This window comes from Stylophora pistillata, chromosome 2 (assembly GCF_964205215.1).
Source record: "Stylophora pistillata chromosome 2, jaStyPist1.2, whole genome shotgun sequence".
Taxonomy (NCBI): domain Eukaryota; kingdom Metazoa; phylum Cnidaria; class Anthozoa; order Scleractinia; family Pocilloporidae; genus Stylophora; species Stylophora pistillata.
In genome coordinates, this window is record NC_142520.1 from 2,732,634 (window position 1) to 2,753,696 (window position 21,063).

Sequence of the window (21,063 nt, forward strand, 5' to 3'; positions counted from 1 at the left end):
AGCTCTGTAAATTCTTCTCACTAATTTATAAGGAATCGCACGGAGCTAGTTGGGAGAAATACTATTCAGATCTAAGATCAGTTCTTACTCTTCGCACTGTTTCTGTAATTTGGCAATTCTTTTGAGAAGTGCTTCCTTCTTCTTTTGCAGCTTCTGTGAGATCATCATTGTATCAGCTGCCATGCTTCCTTTTTCTTCCATGTTTTCTTTCTTTCCTTCATCCCCAACAACAGGACTTATAGGGTTTTTGTTCTCTTTGAAAGATGAAGACAATCCTTCTCTTTGTTCCTCAACCTCTCTCTCTATCTGCGATGAAAGAATGAGTAAAATAACGACCCTCGTCACTTTTTGTTTCCTTTGAATGCGCGCTTCTCGATTGAGTATCGAAAAACGAAAACCAATCGAAAGTAATCACAACGGCCAATCAGAAAAATGGAACTTACAATACAAACAACTGAACTGCCAAAAGCGCGCGAAAACCCGGGTGGCCAAGTCATGATTGGTACTAGTTTTGCATCTGATTGGTTGTGAGTGGCACGAGTTTAAAGCGCGGGAAAACGCGGGCGATTACGTCATGATTGGTTTTAGTTTTGCATCTGATTGGTTCAGAGAGTGGAGCGAGTTTTTTTCTGGACCAATCACAGAGCGAAGTAAAGCAAAAACAAGGCAATCCCGGATTACTTTCGACACTAAATTGATCACTTCTTTTATAAATTGCTTATATATCATTGAAAACATACATCTTTGACGGCTGAAAATAGTTTAAATATTCTGTTCCTGGGGTTAGCCTGAAGTGCTGCCCTCTCAGTCTCCAGTCTGAAAAGCAAGTCAGCCTTATTCCTCTGCAGTGTCTTCACGCGCATGTTGTAATACATCTTCTTCTTAATCACTGTGGTCTGAAAGAGGATACAATATAAGAGACGAAAGCTGCCAGATGGGCCATACCAAACATACTTGTAATTAATATTGCCATATAGCTGATATTTTTCTCCAACAGCGCATGTTCTCATTACTTACTTTGGGGTCACATGACACCTAACAAAAAGTTCTTTCTGTTCAAAAGCTTTTGAGCAGTCCTTCATTAAAAGCGCTTCGACACGAGGGATTTTTCTCCCGCGGGAAAATATGAAGCCTTGAGCCACGCGAGCCCGTGAGAGGTCTGCGAGGGGTCTAGAACTGATTCTTAGTGCCAGACCCCTGGAAAAACCTCCCCTCAACTCGTCTCAAAACTTACCCCAGGGGGAGGAACATTAAAGAAGGCCAGAAGGCTCTGAGTTGACAACATAGCAAAATCCATAACCTCGACCCTCCCACAGTTTGCACGTAAATCAAAGGCATGCAGATAACGAAAGAAAGTAAAAGCCCAGGTGATTTGGTTATGGATGAAGGTGTATAACCAAAGCTTTAGTGATCCTCTTTACTTTTGCTCTTGTAACGCTATTTCCATGTAAAATTTATATCAGATGAACTTAAAAAACGTAACAGATGGGAAGACCATAGAAGTGATTGGGTAAGTCTGGTGGATAACGTCAAACAGCACTCTTGGAGGGGGGGCTTTGGGATTTTCGGTTTTGAGGTTTTGACTGTTTTTTGGATCGGTTTTGAGGTTTTTGGGCCAAAAAGGTTCGGTTTTTCGGTTTTTCGGTTTTGACGTTCAGAGCGGTTTGCGGATTTTACGTGTTCTTGCATTCAGTTTTCGGTTTACACGAACACTCTGATGCGGTTTTCGGTTTTTCCTTTTTAACCCCTTTAAGGTGAAAATGTAGCGGTTTTGTCAGGTTTGCATGCGGTTTTCGGTTTTGCTGCCGTTTTTCGTCGGTTTTTCGGTTTTGGAGGTTTTTTTCTCCGGTTTTGCGGTTTCCCAGAGGCCCCAATGCCTCCCTCCCCCCTCCTCTTGGTTGACATACCTCAGCCAGTTCCTTCAGTGTTTTATCGTCCACATTATAGGAGTCCACTCTTTTAAGGTTTGGAAGGTGATAGAGGAGGTGTGTTGAGTAGTTGCACATTAAAGCCACCGGGTTGGGTCCATACACAGGGTCTTTCAAACTCAGAGACTCTAAACATGGCAGCTGTGACAAGTTTGTAAGATCCTATACCATGCAATACAAAAAAGCATAACTCAATTGCTTCTGCCACAGCTGCAGAGTTTCTTGCATTGCATTTCATCCCTACTGCCTGGCAATCAACACAGATTATTTGACTTGCATCTGGTAATACAAGGTTGTCATTAGAAAATATAATAGATCTATGATCTAAACAGAACAGGCTGTTGAATTGAATTATGTCAGGGTGGCATGCATAGCGTGTTTCAAAGTAACACGCCCCTCTTGTGGGGGTCTGGGGCATATACTCCCCCCAAAAAAGATTGAAATTTGAAACTCTCAAAAAATTATTTTCAGCTTTCTGGGAGACATCGGAGTAACTTTTTTAGCCACACATTGATGCTAGAATCAGTTCAAAATTACTTATTTTCTGTCTTTGATCATAATTCACAAAAGTAGCTAGCACAAAATGGTTTAAAAGCTGGTGGGTTTCTGCCATCTACTGGCTTTTGGCATTAACCCTGTAATATCAAGCATATTGACAAATACCAACTCACACAATAAAACTAATAGGTAAGGGCTCACACTACTTCCCTATACCTGGTCCCAAATACCCCTCCATCCTGGCCTGCTATCCTTGGCCTGTGCCAGGCTCTCTTTTATTGGAAGTGATAGGAAAAGCAGGCTTGTTAAAAAAAAAAACACAGCTGGGGATATGTATTGGAAAAAGTTAGCCATTGTCCTGAAATCCACAATTACACTTTCCCTGTAATTTGGATATATCAACAAGGTTGAAATGGTAAATTGGCCACCGTAACGATTACAAAAGCTGACGTTTCGAGCGTTAGCCCTTCATCGTCCCTGGTCTCCATTGATTGAGGGCCAAGAACAGGCCAAGTTCCCCATCCCCATCAAATAGCCAATAATGCAATTTAATGAAAACAATTCAGGCACACTAACCTTTAAGGATGCAATACAATTTGCTGACAGATTCAAAGTTTTAAGATTTAAGTTTCCATCGAGAGAATTCCCTATGAGCAGAGAAAACAGATTGTTATTCATGAGACATACTGTATATGAGAAGCGTAAATTTTCAACATGAATGAGAAGGAATGGAGGTAAAAATTAAAAAAAAATTTGCTGAGACATTCAATATTTATTAACTGCTCACCAATTTCAGTTATCCTGTTTCCTGCTAAGTTCAGATCAAGAAGATAAAGAAGCTTCTCTAAGCCCTAAATATAAAAGAATACAGTTATGTTACTTCTCTTTTTCTGAAGCATCACAGCAGGCTAGAATCTTAAATCCTTGGACCGCAGGACTGTCGCACTGTGAGAGTGAACTTTGTTCCTTTGTTCTAGTTGTTTAGTGATAAGTTGTAATGACATGATATGAGTTTTAGATTTCAAAACCATGTGCAAGTCAAAGAGAGAGATCTAGTGGCTGTAATGATCCTTGTAGCATGGAAATTAAATTGTGAAGTGATTCGGGTCTGTTGGTCATTTTAATGTGAATATTATCAGGAAAATCTCTCGTGTTAGAGGCAATCGGAAGATTCCTGACATGGCTAATCCTACATTGATTTCATAACTATTCCAGCTTTTTACAATGTAGACCATGACTTGGAGTTTTTTTAATTTTTAACCTATAAAAAAAATAAAAAGCAATACACGTAGATGAAGTGGATATTTATATAGAAGAGATAACAACTGTCAAACAAGTATATGTTGCACTGCAAAGGAAAAAATAATTTTTAATTTCAGTTCTTAACAAGTATGGGATAAGAAAAAAAATCCTGAGCTGGCTACCAACATAACTCAAAAGCTAGATTACACAATTTACACAGTGCCTACTTTCATGTGTCCCTCGGATAACAGAACTCCCTAATAAATTCATACCTCAATTGCAATGATATTATTGTTGTTCAGCCATAACACATTCAGTTGTTCCAGATGAGAAATATTCTCAATCTTTGTAATCTTGTTATCATACAATAACAGCTTTTTCAACTTCTTACAGCCATCAAGTCCTGAGATGGCCTAGCAGAAGAGAAATACATAAAATTTTATATAAATTGATTAAATATTTGTTTGGTTACTAAATGATGATGACCTCACACATATAATGAACCACATTTTAAATAACAGCATGAGCTTAAGCAGTTGCCTCGCAGAAGCCTACAATAAATCCAAATTTATCTTGCTGCCACCATGTGGCTTCGCAGCTCAGTTGATAGTAGCGTCCAAATAGTATCTGAGGGGGTATAGGTTCGATTCCCACTGAAGCCTGAATTTTTTCAGGCTTCTTTTCTCCAATTGCTAAAATTAATGCTCATCTGTGAGAAACATGGCTTTACTTGAAGTTCAATGGACAGGTCAAATGAAATTTATAATTTTCATTACAAATTGGACCACATTTTGCAAGTAAACAAATGCACTATTGTGATTATGGACCTTAAGAAGTCAGGACAGCAATGCCAAAGAAGACATCAGTGAACAAATGAATTAACATTTTTAGTTAGAATTTTGCAAATGGCTGAATGTGGTTATTTTCTCTTACAGTGCCTCACCTCAACTTCACCATAATATATGCGAGCAGCATTTAGCTCCAAATTGAAACTTACATAATTTTCTGTCAGCGTTTCTGCTTTAGATCTTGCAAATTTTGGCCAATTCATGCTGTCGTTTTGCAGAGGAAGGCCAAGAAGGGCACAAGGTCTTAAAACAAATGTGCTTGGCTATTTTTCTGCTCACTAGATCGTTTGTTTTGCCCTGTCATCATCCCCATTGTCATGGTGGTTTGCTCAAGGTCTTAATTATTATGAGACTGCAAACATGACATGTACTTACAGTTATCTTGCTTTCAGACACGCATAACTCTGTAAGGTTTGGCAAGCAGTCCAGATTCTCCAGTGTCGTAATCTGTTGTCCCATCAGAGTAAGATTTTGAAGATCTGGGAAGTTCTCCATGCCAATAATCTTAGGAAATCCAGAAAAGAACATCTCCAAACTTTTGACATTCTTTCCTGCTCCTTTCTGAAGTTTTTCAAATTTGACTCCATTTACTGTGCACTATAAGAAAAAATGAGTATTGCACTGACCAAGACATACTTTCTCCTAACAATATCAATACAATCTTCTGCAGATAAGTGATGAGAAAATAGGAAATATCCCTCAAAGGATTGCCATTTGATCCAACAGTTAACTCTCAGAACTAAAACTACCTGTAATATGTGGCAGATGGTAAGGAGAATTACATTAAAGATCTTGCGAGTAGAAGGAATAAGAAAAAGCTTATTTTGAATCAAGGTTGATAGAGATTCACTTTATGTTTTGTGCCATGAGAATGACAAATTTCAGACACCCTTCAGCATAGGGGAAAGCTAGGTAATCTGGAAGACTCCAAGCTAAATTCTACAGCACAATCGGATAGAACAAACTGAAATAGTAAAGTAATAATAATAATGATAACAACTATAATATTAAATAGGGGAACCCAACCTGCAGGGCTCGACACTAACGGTAGCCCACTAGCCACAGACTAGTAGAAATTCAGTTTTGGCTTGTGGTTTTCCATTTCCATCAGCCAGTTTGGCTAGTAAACAAACTGAAATTGTCATTATAACATCTAAGATGTCACTAGCTACTGGCTAGTAAGTTGAAAAGTTAGTGTCAAGCGCTGACCTACCTTGGCAGTTTTCAGTGAGACCCTCAATGATTAATTAACCACCTAGTTGATTAATATGTAATGAAACAAAATTTAATATCGATAAAAAGTAACATATTCATGTATTCCTAATATCTAGAGAAAATCAAAATCTTTAGATACAAAAATGAATAAAAGTATCATAGTATAAATTACTTGAAGTTAGTTAAAATTGTTTAAAAATGTTTTCAGTTTCGGATTAAAAACAGATAAAAACTCTGTTCCTTTAAATCAATCAGAGGGCTGTCCAGTATTAATGTTTATAGGCAAAATTATTTAGTAGAAACATTTTACCAAATATAAGGAATTCTTCACATACCATGTACCATAAGTTTGCCCATTGCTGGGCTGTTACAATTTTTGAACACATGGACATACTGGTATCTTGGTTTGTGTGATGAAGTTTTGAAATATTTTGAAATAACAATTAGATCTAAAGGCAGCATGGTGCTGGAAAATAAAGAAACAAATTGGGTTCCACTCTGTAAGCAATTGTAATTATTGTTCAGAGAAACAATACATCCTCAACAAAAGACAAAATATTTGCACCAGAAAAAAAAAGTTTTTCTGATTATTTACATAAATGTAGAACAAAACTACAAAGAAGTTCAAGATAATTCAAAGAAAAAAATTCTTAAGAATTAGCATTATTCATAAACAAATACTTTTTTAAGTGGTTTGCAGGACCAAAATAGAATGTTTTTGTTCTTAAGTATTCTAAAATATGTCCGCTCAATGGATATTTTAGTTGTACACCATACTGAGAATATATCAGAAACAAATTAAAAATGTATCATCTCACTGTAACTAACATTTTTAACAGTATGATCAGTGTAACAGAGTAAATTTCAAACAAAGGACAATTTCCTTTATTCCACTTTAAAACTACAAAATTAATGTTATTATTTAAGAAAGAGAAAAATAAATAAATACAAAAGTGAAAGAAATACCCAGCTGTATGTAGCAAAACTAATTGATAACATGGAACAGAATGGAAAAACCAAGTACAGTAACTATATCCACTTAAATTGATTCGACAAAACTATCATGATTCGATATGTTTTTCCACAGTCCTTCTTCTCAGATTACTGGTAAAATCTACTGCCTGCGTTACCATTAGTATAATTATTGTCTAAAATTGCTCTGAATTCTCAGAAATTCAACACTCAGGTAAAAGGATTCCTTTATAATTGGTTTCAATTTTTTTATTTACCTGTCTTGATTAAAATAAGGGAGAACACTGTTTTTCATATTCACAGAGGAATCAAAACATTGAACAAGGGAGAATGTAAGTCAGGCTGGTTCTAAAGACATGTTCTTAAAAAAAAAAAAAAAAAAGCTGTACAGTGTACAATAATGCATTTTGTTTTGATAAATTACTTAATATGATATAAACAATGTGAAGATATAAATAGAGAAGGATACAAAATATCTTTTTCTTTACTTAATGTCACAATCAAGTTTTTACTTATAAATCCTCTAATAAGCCCCAGTGGGGGCTTATCAATTTAGAACTCAATAAAGAACTCAATTTTATGATCTACCTCTCTCAGTGCACCTTGTTTAGCCATGTTATAATTTAGCATTGCTCTGTAACTTCCGTATAATGTATTCTATCGATGCTAACATGATTAAGTTAATCAATCAATCACCATAATCAATTTTCAATGAAAAACTAAAATTACAGTTACTGTACTTGAATAAATTTATCATACTTACCGACAAGGAGTGTTGTTTTGACTTTTTGTTTTTTGAGGGGGAGGGGGAGGGGTTGGGGGGCTTAATAGAGAGGGGCTTAATAAATTTCTTGCTCTAGAGGGGGGGGGGGAATCAGATGCTAATTATTCCTAGGAGTCACAGAGTTATGGAAAGATATTATTCATTGATCACAATAGGGAAAAGCAAAGTCTCCTAAGAGAAAAAACACCTCAGATGTCCAGATTTTTCTCTGCAATTCTCTATCGCCAAGCCACAGAGACCCTTCAGGTAAATTAAGCCATTATCGAGTTCAAAATTGATGTCACAGGTGTCCTACCTCAATGTTGACAGCCTTGTGTGGCAATATACAAATTACAAATGTCTTTCAGGTCCATGCTTGTCAAATAATGAAGAACATCTTGCCTCCTCTAATGACTGACTCACAATTTACCATCTTTTTAAGTGTGTACTCTAACACCTAATTTCTACTTACAATATCACCCCTGAATCACACATTAAGGTCAGGAGAATAAAAGAAATGATCACCAACTACAGATGTTCATGATTGTTAAACAAATTCTCCTTATCAGCACTTAAGGAAATGTAAAGAGAACAGTATGGAGAATATGCTTACTGATATTAGGGTGTAAAGGTTAAATATTTTTGGGCCCAATTTTATTTGTGCATAGCATTAGTGCAGTGATGCTAAACAAAATAAAATCAGTTACCAGTTCACGAAGTGGAGTTTTGTTTTTGGCCTTTTTCACTCCTTTACTGCTTGCCTGAATTGCTCGTTTCTTTTTTAAAAGAACAAAACAAAATGGTAGACACATCAAAGCAAAACATTACCCACCCACATAAGAAAAAAATTTGCAGAGCACATAACATCACATCATTTGCTAGCCCGTAAGAAAGCCCTCCTCATTAGCCCTGCAGAATGCATGTTTCTCCACCCACAGGAAGATTTAAGAGAAGTCCAGGCAAAGACTTGCCATGACAGACCTCTCCTCTCTTCTACATGGACCTTCTCACCCCCCCCCTGCTTTGTTGAATGATACTGTGAAATAAATCCACCTATCAGTGGTTAATGCCCCAGGATGAAGGGGCAAGCTACCCATGAGAAATTGACAGAGAAGACCTCCTGTAAATGGAGATTTTGACATTTATCCACTGCCTCAGGGAAGAGAATTTGACCTAGCCACCATTTTGGAAGACCCAGTGACTTTTGGAAACCTGAAAATGTCAAATTCCTCTGAATTGACTCCCTCCCCTTCCCATCTTGGCACAAACCATTTACTGGTGTACAATTTCTCACCACTCTAGCAACACATTTAAGAGGCAATGGAAAATGGAGAGCATAAAGGATGAGAGACAAGGGTACAGGGGAACCCTGGGGGGGGGGGGCACTCCCTTATTAGGACTTAATGGGGACGTGCAGCCAGCCAGGGTATGTTTTTTGAGATTTTTGTCTTAAACAAGGTATCGAATTTATCATTTTTTGTCTTAATCAGGGTATCAGTTTATCAATTTTTGTCTTAAACAGGATATCTTTTCTTGGAAGATAAACAGCAAAACTTTTACAAGCTCTAATTTTAATTAATATTGAATTCCGTTGATTTTGGCATTGATACCAGGCACATTAAATTTCTTAAACAGGGTATCAAAAATTGGAATTCTGTCTTAAACAGGGTAGGAAAATCAGCAATATTTGTCTTAAACAGGGTCAGGGTATGAGGGGCCGCGCCGCACCTCCCCACCCGGGAATATATCGAGTACCCCCCGGGAGTGGAACCTTGATTTAACAAACCTCTATATGACAAAATCTTCGGTATAACGAACAATACCTAAGTTTCAGCCCGGCTAAAGTTACAGTAAAATGTATGCCACAGAACCTCGATATAACAAACCCTCGATATAACGAACCCTCGACATAACAAACCAATTTCCCCAGTCCCTTGACACTTAAATCAAGGTTCTACTGTAAGTTGCATACAGAAGATTTTTCATTTTGACAAAACTTCTTGGCCAGCTGAAAAATCTCAATGACAAACTGATCACCTTTAATTATAACAGTTTGTATTAGTATAAGGGCATAAATTATAATTTTTTTTTCTTAAATTTTACTGAAGTTAATCAAGACAAAACTACTTTGCAAACTGGAAAATCTTAATGACAAACTGATCACCTTCTTTAATTATGACAGTTTCCATTACTAACAGTGCATATATCATATTTTTTTGCATTACATTTTAGGTGATCAATGACGAACTGATCACCTTCTTTAATTATGACAGCTTGTATTACTAATGGATTATAACACGTATTTTTGTGTTACATTTCTATGTGATTAATTACCTATGGTCATTTAATAGTGTGCATTTGATCATTGCTTAATTGCACTAAAGAAGCTTGTGAATAATTACATTATGTGCAAAATCTGATTTAATAGATCGATGCAATCGAAATTTAGAGCAGCAGGAAAATAGTGCAAGGGACGGTTAAAAAAGGATTTAAATATCTGGTTATTCTATTGTGATCACTGCAAGTCAACGTTCAATTGTGTGGAACAAGATATTTAAATTTTAATGCAGAGCTGTCCGCAGCTTCGTAAACAACTGTTGTTTGCGATGTTTATTGATCTTTCGATCAAAACATCACAAAGCATCACCCAAGAAAAACCCAAGACATGTATTAAAATAGAACACAACCCCATCGAGAATTAGCCACAAGACCTGGCCACATCTGTGAGAAAAGTTCACAAATTCCCATCACAGCAGTATTCAATGTTCGAACTTTGTCAAAACTTACCAATTCTCTTAATGATTCCTCATCTTCGCCCGATGAGCCCGAATCCGCTTTTTCTTCTCTGGAACCCATCATTTTACTGACGTGTTAACATTCGTTTTCACGAGTAAAAAGATGTTGCAGGAGGTTCTTTCCGCAGCTGAAGAGAATTTGCGCAATGCCAGCGCCATATTTTCTCGAAGACTCAAAATGGGTTAATCTGATTGGCTTACAGTTGCTCTAGAAACTATCCCGTCCCAGGTTTAGCTCGGGATTCCCGACATTTGACAAATTCCTTCTGCTAACCACCATGACATTGTCATTTCTTACTCGTATAGCCCGGCAGCGCGCTCTCAAAATTCCTTCTCTAATAGCTGCAGCCAGGAGGTTTAGTAGCGCTAGCAGTCTTGTCGAGACTGAGCAAGATGGACAAATCTTCCATGTATCGATTGCACGACCCGAAAAGCGAAACGCGGTTGATGCGGAGACCGCAAAAGAGCTCGCCGAGGCGTTCCGACAATTCGAGATCGACGATGAAAGTTCAGTGGCTGTGTTGTATGGGAAGGGAGATACGTTTTGTGCAGGATACGACTTAAAATATCTATCTTCCAGGGGTCCTGATGAGTTCCTAAGATCGTTTTCCCCCCCTGGAGAAGGAGATAGTCCCATGGTACGTTTTTTTTTGTCAATGTTTACGTTTTTCCAGGCACTGAAAATACGAAAATATAAAATAAAAATTATTTGAAATTAGGTGAAAAAAACTTGGCACCATGTTGGTATTTGCAAAATTCCATTACTCTTAGTTCTCTAAATGAAAGACTTTTCCTTTCTAGTTTGTTTTTCAGTGCCTACTTGATATCTTGTTCAGAAGCGCAGAACCAGGGGGGGTGGGGGGGGTGTGACGAAGGCACGGCGGATCAGGAGGCGGGAATCTTGAAATTTTTGTTAGTATTGGAATAATCCGGGTAGTTTCTTGCAAGCTTTCCTTCATCTGGTGAAAAACGCAAGAGAATGGATCCGCTGAAAAAAATTTAGCTATGAAACATTGCAATAAAAAACCCCCTCAAGACCATCTTATGCCAATTATCAATACAAATTACTAAGTATTTGTGAGGAAAAGTATAAGGCATTGTGCAATGCAAGTTGGCAAGAGGCACAGTGCAACTGATAACAGATATCTTTTTATTCTCTGTCCAGGGCCCAACTCGATTGAAACTTACGAAACCAGTCATTGGTGCCATCGAGGGACATGCAGTTGCAGGAGGAATGGAGTTGGCACTTATGTGTGATCTCAGAGTTGTTGCAGAAGATGCAGTCATGGGAATGTTTAACAGGAGATTTGGTAATTAGTTTTATTCGACAATAACATCATTTTACCATATAGGGACACTGAGGCACATGAAGCCTGGTAGAGTTAAAATATCACATCTTGGGTTTATTGTGCCACAAACACAGTTGGCTTTCTTTCACGGCCCTCCAAATAATCAAGTCATTCTTGATTATAATTATTAAAGCAAAATCCTTTTGCTACATAATAAATACTTAATTGACCAAGTATGTTTGGTCAAGATGGTGGACATTAGCCTGTCTCTCTTAATCTGCATTTCCATAGACCATAACTTCATCTTGGTCCATAAAAACACAAAAAAAAGTAGGCCAATATCCAGCCATCTCCACCTTACTCTTGGTCAATAACACATTTATATTGTATAAAGTTGTCAGGGAAACCTGATGAAATTCTGAGGGGTAAATAAATAAATAAATAATAAATAAATAATGATTTAACAATGGACATCCACTGGGTGGCTATTCTTGTCCACTGTTCCAGATCGAATTGGAATTTGGAATGTTGGTTTTTGCGGAGGGAGGAAAACCGGAGGACCCGGGGAAAAACCCTCGGAGCAAGGACGAGAACCAACAACAAACTCAACCCACATGAGACGCCAGGTCCGGGAATCGAACCCGGGCCACAGTAGTGGGAGGCGAGTGCTCTCACCACTGCGCCATCCCTGCTCCCCTAGGGGTAACCTGTGATGAACTGGCATCCCATTGGGGGGAGGGGTAGCAATACTCCTAGCCCTGTCATGCGACATGGAAACCCAGGCTGAATGGACTGATAGGCTCTAGTACAGACCTAACCTTTTTACTTTGATGAAACAGCTTCATTAATTTGTGATATTATGATTGTACAAAGGTGTCCCTTCTGTGGATGGAGGTACAGTACGGCTACCTTACATCGTTGGTCTTTCACGTGCATTAGACCTGATCATGACAGGACGTGCTGTGCACGCAGAGGAAGCTTTTAGCATTGGTCTTGCCAACAGAGTTGTTCCTAAAGGGAAAACAGTTGAAGAAGCCCTCAAACTTGCAAGAATGTTGGTTCGGTTTCCAAGAGAAGCACTTTATGCAGATCGCAAATCTGTGTTCTATGCCACATTTAATGCAGATTCGTTTTATGATGCCCTCACATATGAATACTCCAAGGGGGTGAAGCTACAAATCATGAAAGATTCCATTGAGGGAGCAAAGCAGTTTTTAATGGGGAAAGGCCGTAAGGGTTCATTTGACGACTACTTGGAATAAAATCAATTGTTCACTTTAATTTATGAACAAAGGCTCAAAGGCACAAGTGTATGTATACTAGGTGTCTTTCATAGGTAATTACCATCTTTTCAATCAAAGTAAGATCGTTTTGATTATTTGTTGTTTTCTTTTCCAATTGTGCGGTTCATTGCACACTTGGCTTTCATGTGCATTAATTGATGCAGTGCCCTGGACATGTGACTTAGTGTGGCCATAAAGAGGTGGAGGTAGTAGAATCAAAACTTGAAACGTTCAAAATGTGCCAACAGGTCAGTCTTGGCTTCGTAGCTTTGTCACATGAAAGTGAATTAAAACTACCATTAGTTCAAATTAAAATCTAGAATGCCATCTAGAATGCCATCTAGAATGCCATCCAGAGGGCTTTATGTCCTTCATGCAAAAAAAAAACTTACCATATCGACTCACCTGCTTCATTAAAGTGGATTGTATGGATGTTATCAGGAGAAGTTCTAAGGTTAATCCCAATCCCACCAAATGCACAACATTTTGTAAGTATGCTTCTTTAATTTCGCATAAAAAACTAATAAAAAAATCAGATTAAAATTATGCACAACAACTGTGAACAATGTTTAATATGACATATTAAGTTAAAACCCTTTAACTCCCATTTGAGTGATCAAGACAGAATTTCTCCTTACAAAATCAATACAATATCAAGCAGAAAATTGATGAGAATAAAAAAAGGATCAATCAGGGGATTGTTAGTTGATCCAATACCAAATTCATAAGAACCAACATCATAAGAATTGTATGTCAGACTGTAAGGAGATTTACAAATGAGATCTCGGGAGTGAAAGGGTTTTAAATGGCAACTACCTATAATAGCAGCCCCACTAAAATGTAAAACTTGATACTATGATGTCACTGTTTAAGAATTCTCCATAGAGTTGAGAAAATATATTTTTAGTTAAGGAGTCAACATATAGCTTCACGGACTTCCAGGACTTCATCCTCAAATGTGTTGCCATTACCATCCAAACTCCTTCAACTATACAATAAAAATACTACATGTAATTTTTTTTTAAATGTCAGTATTAGCATTTGTGACTCAAAGCTACTTTGTCATCCTGGACAGCAGCAAATCTTTTCAGACGCTTGCCAGACTTTTTGCTGCTCAATTTCATTCTTTTCCTTCGGGTTGATGCAGCATCTGAAGCTAACTTGTGACGAGAATCTTTCTTAACACATTGTTTGAAGGGCAAAGTATTGGTGCCAACAGAGAAAAAACGTGCCTCAGTGGTTGCTTCATTTAAGAGTTTGTTTTGATCTGCAGGTTTGCCTATTTTCTCTTTGACAAGACTTCTACCACTATAAGTACTAGAACCACTCACTTTCTTACTTTGTATGTCTTTGTGGGAACATGAACTCATAGACACTTTGGATGGTGATGGAGACTGGTAAATGTGACGTGCTACAGAATTACAGCAATCAAGATCACATTTCTGCCCACATTTGTCATTTCCAACAGGACATGACTTTTTCACAACTTTAGTGATGCAACAAAAATCTTCATCAATCTCATCCTTGTTCTCTGACACTGACAAATTCTCTACTGAAGTGGACTCTCGTCCTTCAGTCTTTCCAGAAATGATGCAAGATTCTGCTTCAACAGAATCTCTGACTGCTTTTGAAGTTGTCAAGGACAAATCCTGTTTTACTTCTTGGAAACCTGCTCTTCTCTGCAACTTACCAGCCGATCTGCCGACATTTATTTCACTGTTGAAATGTTTCTCATCTGTTTTCACTGCCTTCACAAACTCAATACTTGCCTCTGATGAGCAATCAGATTCTACTGATTCATTAAGAATTGGTTCAAAGTCACTTTGAATATTTTCTCTTGTTGTCCCTGTGATTAAACCAGAGAGTGTAAGAAGAAGACTAGTTGTCATAGATGAGGTTGAAGCAAAAATGTCACCAAGATGAAGGCCACTACACTCAGGGGTTTCTTGAGGTTTATTTGTATGGTCTTCTTTCAGTTCAGTTGTTTCATCTTCATCATCTGATCTTTGAAGGGAAACTCTAGCACGTTTCCTCATAGGAGATGCTACTGCTTTAGGCCTCTTCACAACATTATCTACACATAGAGGTGTCTCTCCTCTGCAGTTTAGCTCATTTCTAATCTCAGCCAAAGGAACTTCATCATCTGACACAGAACACACATTGACATCACAGTCTTCTGTTGGTGATTCCCTGTCATCATCATCATCATCATCATCGCTGCTTAAATAGTTCATGGAACGATCCCCTATTTGTCTTTGCCGTGTTCTTGGTTGAGACTTTTTGTCTCCACATACATCACAGTGCCATTCCCCTGGGGATTTCTTCCAGCGTTGACACTTCAGATGGGTGCCAGTTTGGCCACAGATGTCACACAAGCGTATGCGCCATTTTCTGAAATTAGGACAACAATACTATAGCTGTATTGAACCTTCTCAGCTAAAAACAATTCCACAACCACCACAAGTTTAAAACAGTTTTGGCACCTAAATTTTCAGCGAATTTCCTCTAATAGTTGGCAACCTGGTTTTGGTGGGAAAGTCCCAGGCTTTAACAATACAAGTTTGTGAACTTAAGTTAAAAGTGAACGAATCTTAAAAAACAATTGGCTGCCACTTTACAACTACACTGCTTATATATTTCAAATGCATGAAGGCTGATAGTTTCGAAAGAAACTGTTTGGGGCTGCGTCGGTGGGAGTAACGAAATGATTTGGATATATCAACAAAGTTGAAATGGTAAATTGGCCACCGTAACGATTACGAAAACTGACGTTTCGAGCGTTAGCCCTTCGTTGGAGCGAATAGAGGAATTGTGGGTTGTGTATGCTTTCCACCAATAACATAGCTCCATTTTCTGCCTTTAAAAGCACACACGACCTACAATTCCTCTATTTGCTCCGACAAAGGGCTAATGCTCAAAACGTCATCTTTTGTAATCGTTACGGTGGCCAATTTACCATTTCAACTTTGTTGATATATCCAAATTATTATATATTTCAAAGATAAGCAATGTGTCAAGCAACTGTATACCTAACCCCAAAAAAGTCAACTGATAACAACTTAGGGTTTAAGATATCTTAAGGTGGGTATGCATATGTTCAGGTATTGACACCAATCACCTTAGAAAAAGGACTTATCCAATGGGCCTTGTCTTCACTCTTTTCAATTAAAGTTTCTAACCAAAGTAGAGTTTCCAAAGTATAATCAAGGCTCAACACTAACTTTTCAACTTACTAGCCAAGTGGCTAGTTACAACTTAGATGTTACAACAATTTCAGTTTGTTTACTAACCAAACTGGCTTGTGAAAATCAAAAACCACCAGCCAAAACTGAATTTCTACTAGTCTGTAGCTAGTTGGCTACCATTAGTGTCAAGCTCTGTAAAATACACCACCTAAATATAGACATTTAGTGTTTTATACCCTGACGTTTCCTTGTGCTCTCTGCCGTTTTGACAGACACACTTCTTTGCATCACAGCGACTGTATTGAAAAAGAAGGTCAGCAAAAGCGTCTTCTTTTTCCCAACTGGCATCCCTGTAATAGAAAATTACAAAAAGACACTTCATCAGTTTCCAACAACAATTGGAGATAAAGAGGCCTAACCCTTAAGCCCTAAGAGTGACCAGCCTGTAATTTCTCCTTACAATATCACCCCCGAGTCAAACATTATGGTCATGAAAATAAAGAAAATGATCACTCATTAAAAAAGCTCTTGATTGTTCAACAAATTCTCCTTGTCAATATCTTAAAAAAATATATAGAGAACAGTATGGAGAAAATGCATACTGATGTTAAGGTGTTTAGGGTTAATTTTAAAGGGTCTAACACTCAGTCTATAAATTAGGAGTCTATTACATAAAACAAACCATTCTGTACTCTAATATTATTTACATTAATGTTCACTCCTCTGACATTAAATTAATCTATGATAATTTTAACCCTTTCATTACTAAGATCTTAGTAGTAATTCTCCTTACAGCCCATCATTCAATTCTCTTGGAGTTTCTTAGGAGAATTTGGTCTTGGATCAACTAAAAATCTGCTAATTTACATTTTTCTACATTCTCATCAGTTGTTGGCTTGATAATGTATTGATGTTGTAGGCAACATTCTCTCTCAGTGAGTCATTAGAGTTACTCTATTGAGCCCCTTTAATAAGCCTTCAGTTTGACCTTGTTGAGCTGCATCATTGCTTTACTTTGTGACGGCAATTAGCAGTGAAAATTATTATTATTATTTTTATTATTATTAATAAGCCAACCCCCTCTCCCTCTTTAGAGAAAGAAATTAAGCCCCCCCACCCCTCCCCCTCAAAAAACAAAAATTCAAAATAACACTCCATGTCAGTAAGTACAATAAATTTATTCAAGTGCTGTAAATCATATCCTATTGTATCCTGGAAGCGAACATCAGGCTAAATTAATAAGCCCCCCCCTCTATTAAGCACCCCCCAAAGAACCTGAAATAATTAAGCCCCCTGGGTGGCTTCTTAGAGGATTTACGGAAATTAAAAGATTCACTAAACTTACTGTTCAGGTATAAAAATTCCCATTCTCTTCATTTCTTCTTGAAATTCTTCCAAATTGTTGCAAACTGGGCAACGGAAGTAATATGACCCACTCGAGTTTGCATATTTCTATGGGAAAAATTCAAAAGCTATGTAAGCATCATAAATTGAACAAAACTTTCCCCCAGAGAGGTTCTAAGTTGCAGATATGATACAGGGTGGTAAAATGGCTGAATATATTCAAAAGACAATTGTAAAATGATAAGTTTTTTTCCTTAGCAGCAATCTGAACTTCCCTCTCATCCAGCTTTTTAGAGATAGATTTTTTTTTTCTGATCAGTAATTCTGCTGAGATCATTTGAATATCAGAGTACCTTGGTGGCCTGCTCAATTGTTGGGGTGCAAATAAAATGAGAGAAAAGTGAAGTTTTAATACTAAGTTGAGAGAAGAACAAATGGAAAAAAATGATCTTTTTCTTTACCTGAAGACAGTTGTTGTGAAACCACGTCATTCTACAGCAAGGTGTAACAAGAGGGATAACAGCGATTGGTATCTTACTCTTATGTCCTATTTCACACCTACAGATTGGACAAGTTTGGTTTTTTTGTAATGCCACATCCTGGGTTGGGCGGTGAAGCCGACAAAAAGAACTGTGGCAAAATACAAGGAGAGTAAAAATATATGGTTACACAGATTAAAATGGTTTCAATCTAAACCAACATTTACATTAACTGCATTAATCTGATTAAATGCTGCAGTGTTTCTCAAATTTTTGGCCTTCTGGTAGAGAGTTCTTACAAAATAAAATGTCTCATTTGACCACTTTTAATGGGCCTTCATGTTTGACAGTCGACAACCCACAGCTCTTAACATACAGTTACCTTTGGATACAAGGAAGGTAGGTCATGACAACACTGTAATTTTAAGGCCAAATTCCTGTCATCAAAGTTTTTCTAGGTCTCACTTGATAAATAATTGTAATAAGGCTACTAGAAATTAGCCCATGACAAATAAACAAGTGGACATTATAAAAAATGAAAATCAACTCACTTAAAGGTATCAAAGAATTGAAACAGAGCTCCATTTTCTTTCCCACATTTATAATGAAAAGTTTCACGACATCCACCCTTACAACAGCCAATGGAGGCACCCAGCTTCTTGCAGAAACTGCATCTCTGCATAGAAATGAGCCAAAATACACAATGCCATGAAAAAAATGTATGTAGTTATTAGAAAATATAAGGTAATTCATCAGAAGGAGCTTAGCAGGATCTTATGGTCAGTGGTCAATCCCACAAGTAAAGGCTCACATAGAATACTGCAGAGTAAGTGACAGTATTATACTATAAGCAGCATCTATATTTTTTTTCTTATTTTGTTGGTGTGATTTTCAGGAGATTGTATAGCTCTGCAGTTCTGATAACAACTCCAACTCTGTCATAAGTGAGAACAAGGCTTGAGACACCTTTGAAATTTCATTTCTTTTTTTTTTACTAACCAGCCTTTTTGCTCTTGTTATTTCCTTCTTTATGTCCTTAATTAGAAATCCATCAAATTCTTCATCCTCTTTTCCTTTCTGAGCCAGTCCTGAAGAAAGAAACTGCACAGAAAATAATTCATCAAAGCAAAAGACTAGACTTTCTCTTGGTTTACTGGTGAAATAACTCATGCCAAGAAAAGTTTATGAATCATGAGCTGGAGGTGGGCGGATTACAAACTTTACTCGTGTTCCCAATATCTTGAGTGTTAGAGCGACATGATTGCTTTTCAAGGCAAAAAAAAAGCACTGAATTGCACGTTAACAAAATATAAACATGTAAAGGAATCATTCCTTACCATACAATACTGGTGAACTGAAAAACCAGTACTTGCATCTCTGAAAAATTTTCCAAAAATGTCTTCATCTGGTCCTTTGGAACACAGCCTGCACACATCATTGTCTCCTGGTAACGATAAATCACATTTAAATAACACAAACTTTAGCCTTGATAATTATCGTTATCATACTCAACCTCATTCAAAAATTATTAATTACTGTGCAGACGAATGGGATGCAGTTCACTCTTGGGGTTTACCCATTAACCCTATCACTCTCATAAGTGACCAAGACAGAATTTCTCTTTACAATATCAATACAATATCATGCAGACAAGTAATGAGATTTAAGCAAAATATCAATCAGTGGATTACTAATTGATCCAACACCAAATTCTCCACACTTAGATCATCAGAATTGTATGGCAGACAGTGACTAACATGTAATTTCTCCCTATCCTATTCATACAATACCCAGTAAATGGGTCATGAGAATACTCAAATTTATCAGGTAGTTGTTATCTTGATTCAACAACAAATTCTCAAAACTGATTTACAAGGAAATGTGTAGCAGCTAGAGGGGAGAATTAAAAATCAGATCTTGGGAGTCAAAGGGTGAAAGTGTTAAATCACTTTTCCTCATGACCTTAAAACAATAGCAAATGGAAATGAAATGATAATTAACAACAACAGAAAGATTTCTGTATAATCCCGCATTATTCTAAAACAAACCTGTAATCCCCAAGGCAACCTATTGAGTCACCTTTGTTTTCTTTATCCAGGAATAGCAGGGTTCAACACTAACAGTAGCCCACTAGCCACAGACTAGTAGAAATTCAGTTTTGGTTGGTGGTTTTCGATTTCAACTACCAAGTTTGGCTAGTAGACAAACTGAAATTTTCGTAACACCTAAGATGTCACTAGCCACTTGGCTAGGAAGTTGAAAAGTTAGTGTCGAGCCCTGAACGGTAAGCATAATGAATTGTGGAGCTGTGCAGAAATCTTGCCAACATACATACATAAACTTTATTCATACTCGAATTTTAGTTAACGAGGAGGTAACATCTTCGAGCCAACAATACTTGGATAATACGTGTAAGTATGTTGGGCAGATGTAACACCAATTTCTTAAGGGTATCAGAAATACTTAAGTATGCATCTCTGACTCTTTTGTGTCAAGGATGAGGTCTTACTTAATTATCAGAGGAGAAATCCAAATTCAGGCGCCAAAGTTGTCAAAGTTATGATAGAATTTTCGAACCCAGACTACAACAATACACAGCTTTAGCTTCTTTTAAATATACACTCGAATCAAGCGAAGAGATCTTAGGAAACTAGTTTCTTCTGAGAAAAATCTTGATCAAAACTCAAAAGCTATGCAGATCGAAGTTAATTGAGATTTCTAGATTAAACAAATGAGAAGGACTTCATTCATTACTGTACATGTGTACGCGTGCTCGATCAAATACCAAGATCTATTTTCAAGCGATACCGATACACTATACCCCATTTCTTTTGCAGAGAAAACTGACGTAAGTGTCTAACCTTCTTTAAATTCTCTCTCTTTTCCACCCTTGCGTCGTCGCATCACAAAAGCAGAGAAAATGTGCAAACGAATTTAATCTACTGCATGCAATCTTCCGCCCCAGCTTGTAATGCCTTCATATTCACCTTATTCAAAGGTAACGGAATCTCGCCCCATGCCGTCGCTCTGATAGCTAATGATAGGCACGTCTAGCGTGCGAAGTGTATTTCTCAGTTAGACTGCTGAGTCGTGATTTGATAAAAATCATCAAAAATAAAGATTAAAGGATCTATTTTTACAGCCATTTTTAATTTTAAGTATTAGTTCTGAGAAAAATAACAGTTTTCTAGGGTAAGCGAGTAACAAAGAGTGAACTGACCT

At 37.4% G+C, this 21,063-nt stretch overlaps 3 protein-coding genes across 5 annotated transcripts in view; 1 reads left to right on the forward strand and 2 right to left on the reverse strand.

Moving 5' to 3' along the window:
• The window catches only part of LOC111326557 (leucine-rich repeat-containing protein 9-like), a 30,960-nt gene extending 20,529 nt beyond the window's left edge, over positions 1–10,431 (reverse strand). For 2 of the 3 annotated variants that reach the window (XM_088747593.1, XM_088747595.1), the window contains exons 1-9: positions 10,254–10,431; positions 8,174–8,242; positions 4,892–5,113; positions 3,941–4,081; positions 3,214–3,277; positions 3,003–3,073; positions 1,908–2,090; positions 741–896; positions 89–306 (exon numbers count right to left, since the gene is read on the reverse strand). In XM_088747593.1, coding sequence (XP_088603719.1) covers positions 89–306; positions 741–896; positions 1,908–2,090; positions 3,003–3,073; positions 3,214–3,277; positions 3,941–4,081; positions 4,892–5,113; positions 8,174–8,242; positions 10,254–10,325 — 1,196 coding nt within the window. In that variant the 5' untranslated portion in view covers positions 10,326–10,431. The remainder of the gene's footprint in view (positions 1–88; positions 307–740; positions 897–1,907; positions 2,091–3,002; positions 3,074–3,213; positions 3,278–3,940; positions 4,082–4,891; positions 5,114–8,173; positions 8,243–10,253) is intronic. The other variant, XM_088747594.1, reaches the window with a different exon arrangement.
• Positions 10,432–10,506: 75 nt separating this feature from the next.
• LOC111326586 (uncharacterized) lies at positions 10,507–13,859 on the forward strand. The gene is made up of 3 exons (XM_022930599.2): positions 10,507–10,899; positions 11,427–11,571; positions 12,424–13,859. Exons 1-3 carry the CDS (start codon positions 10,540–10,542, stop codon positions 12,810–12,812), a joined length of 894 nt encoding a protein of 297 aa, XP_022786334.1. The 5' UTR covers positions 10,507–10,539; the 3' UTR covers positions 12,813–13,859.
• LOC111326585 (uncharacterized) lies at positions 13,318–20,847 on the reverse strand. The gene is made up of 8 exons (XM_022930597.2): positions 20,703–20,847; positions 19,179–19,285; positions 18,841–18,942; positions 18,393–18,517; positions 17,824–17,992; positions 17,364–17,470; positions 16,255–16,368; positions 13,318–15,224 (listed from the first exon to the last, which is right to left on the reverse strand). Exons 1-8 carry the CDS (start codon positions 20,743–20,745, stop codon positions 13,868–13,870), a joined length of 2,124 nt encoding a protein of 707 aa, XP_022786332.2. The 5' UTR covers positions 20,746–20,847; the 3' UTR covers positions 13,318–13,867.
• Between the last annotated feature and the right edge of the window lie 216 nt (positions 20,848–21,063).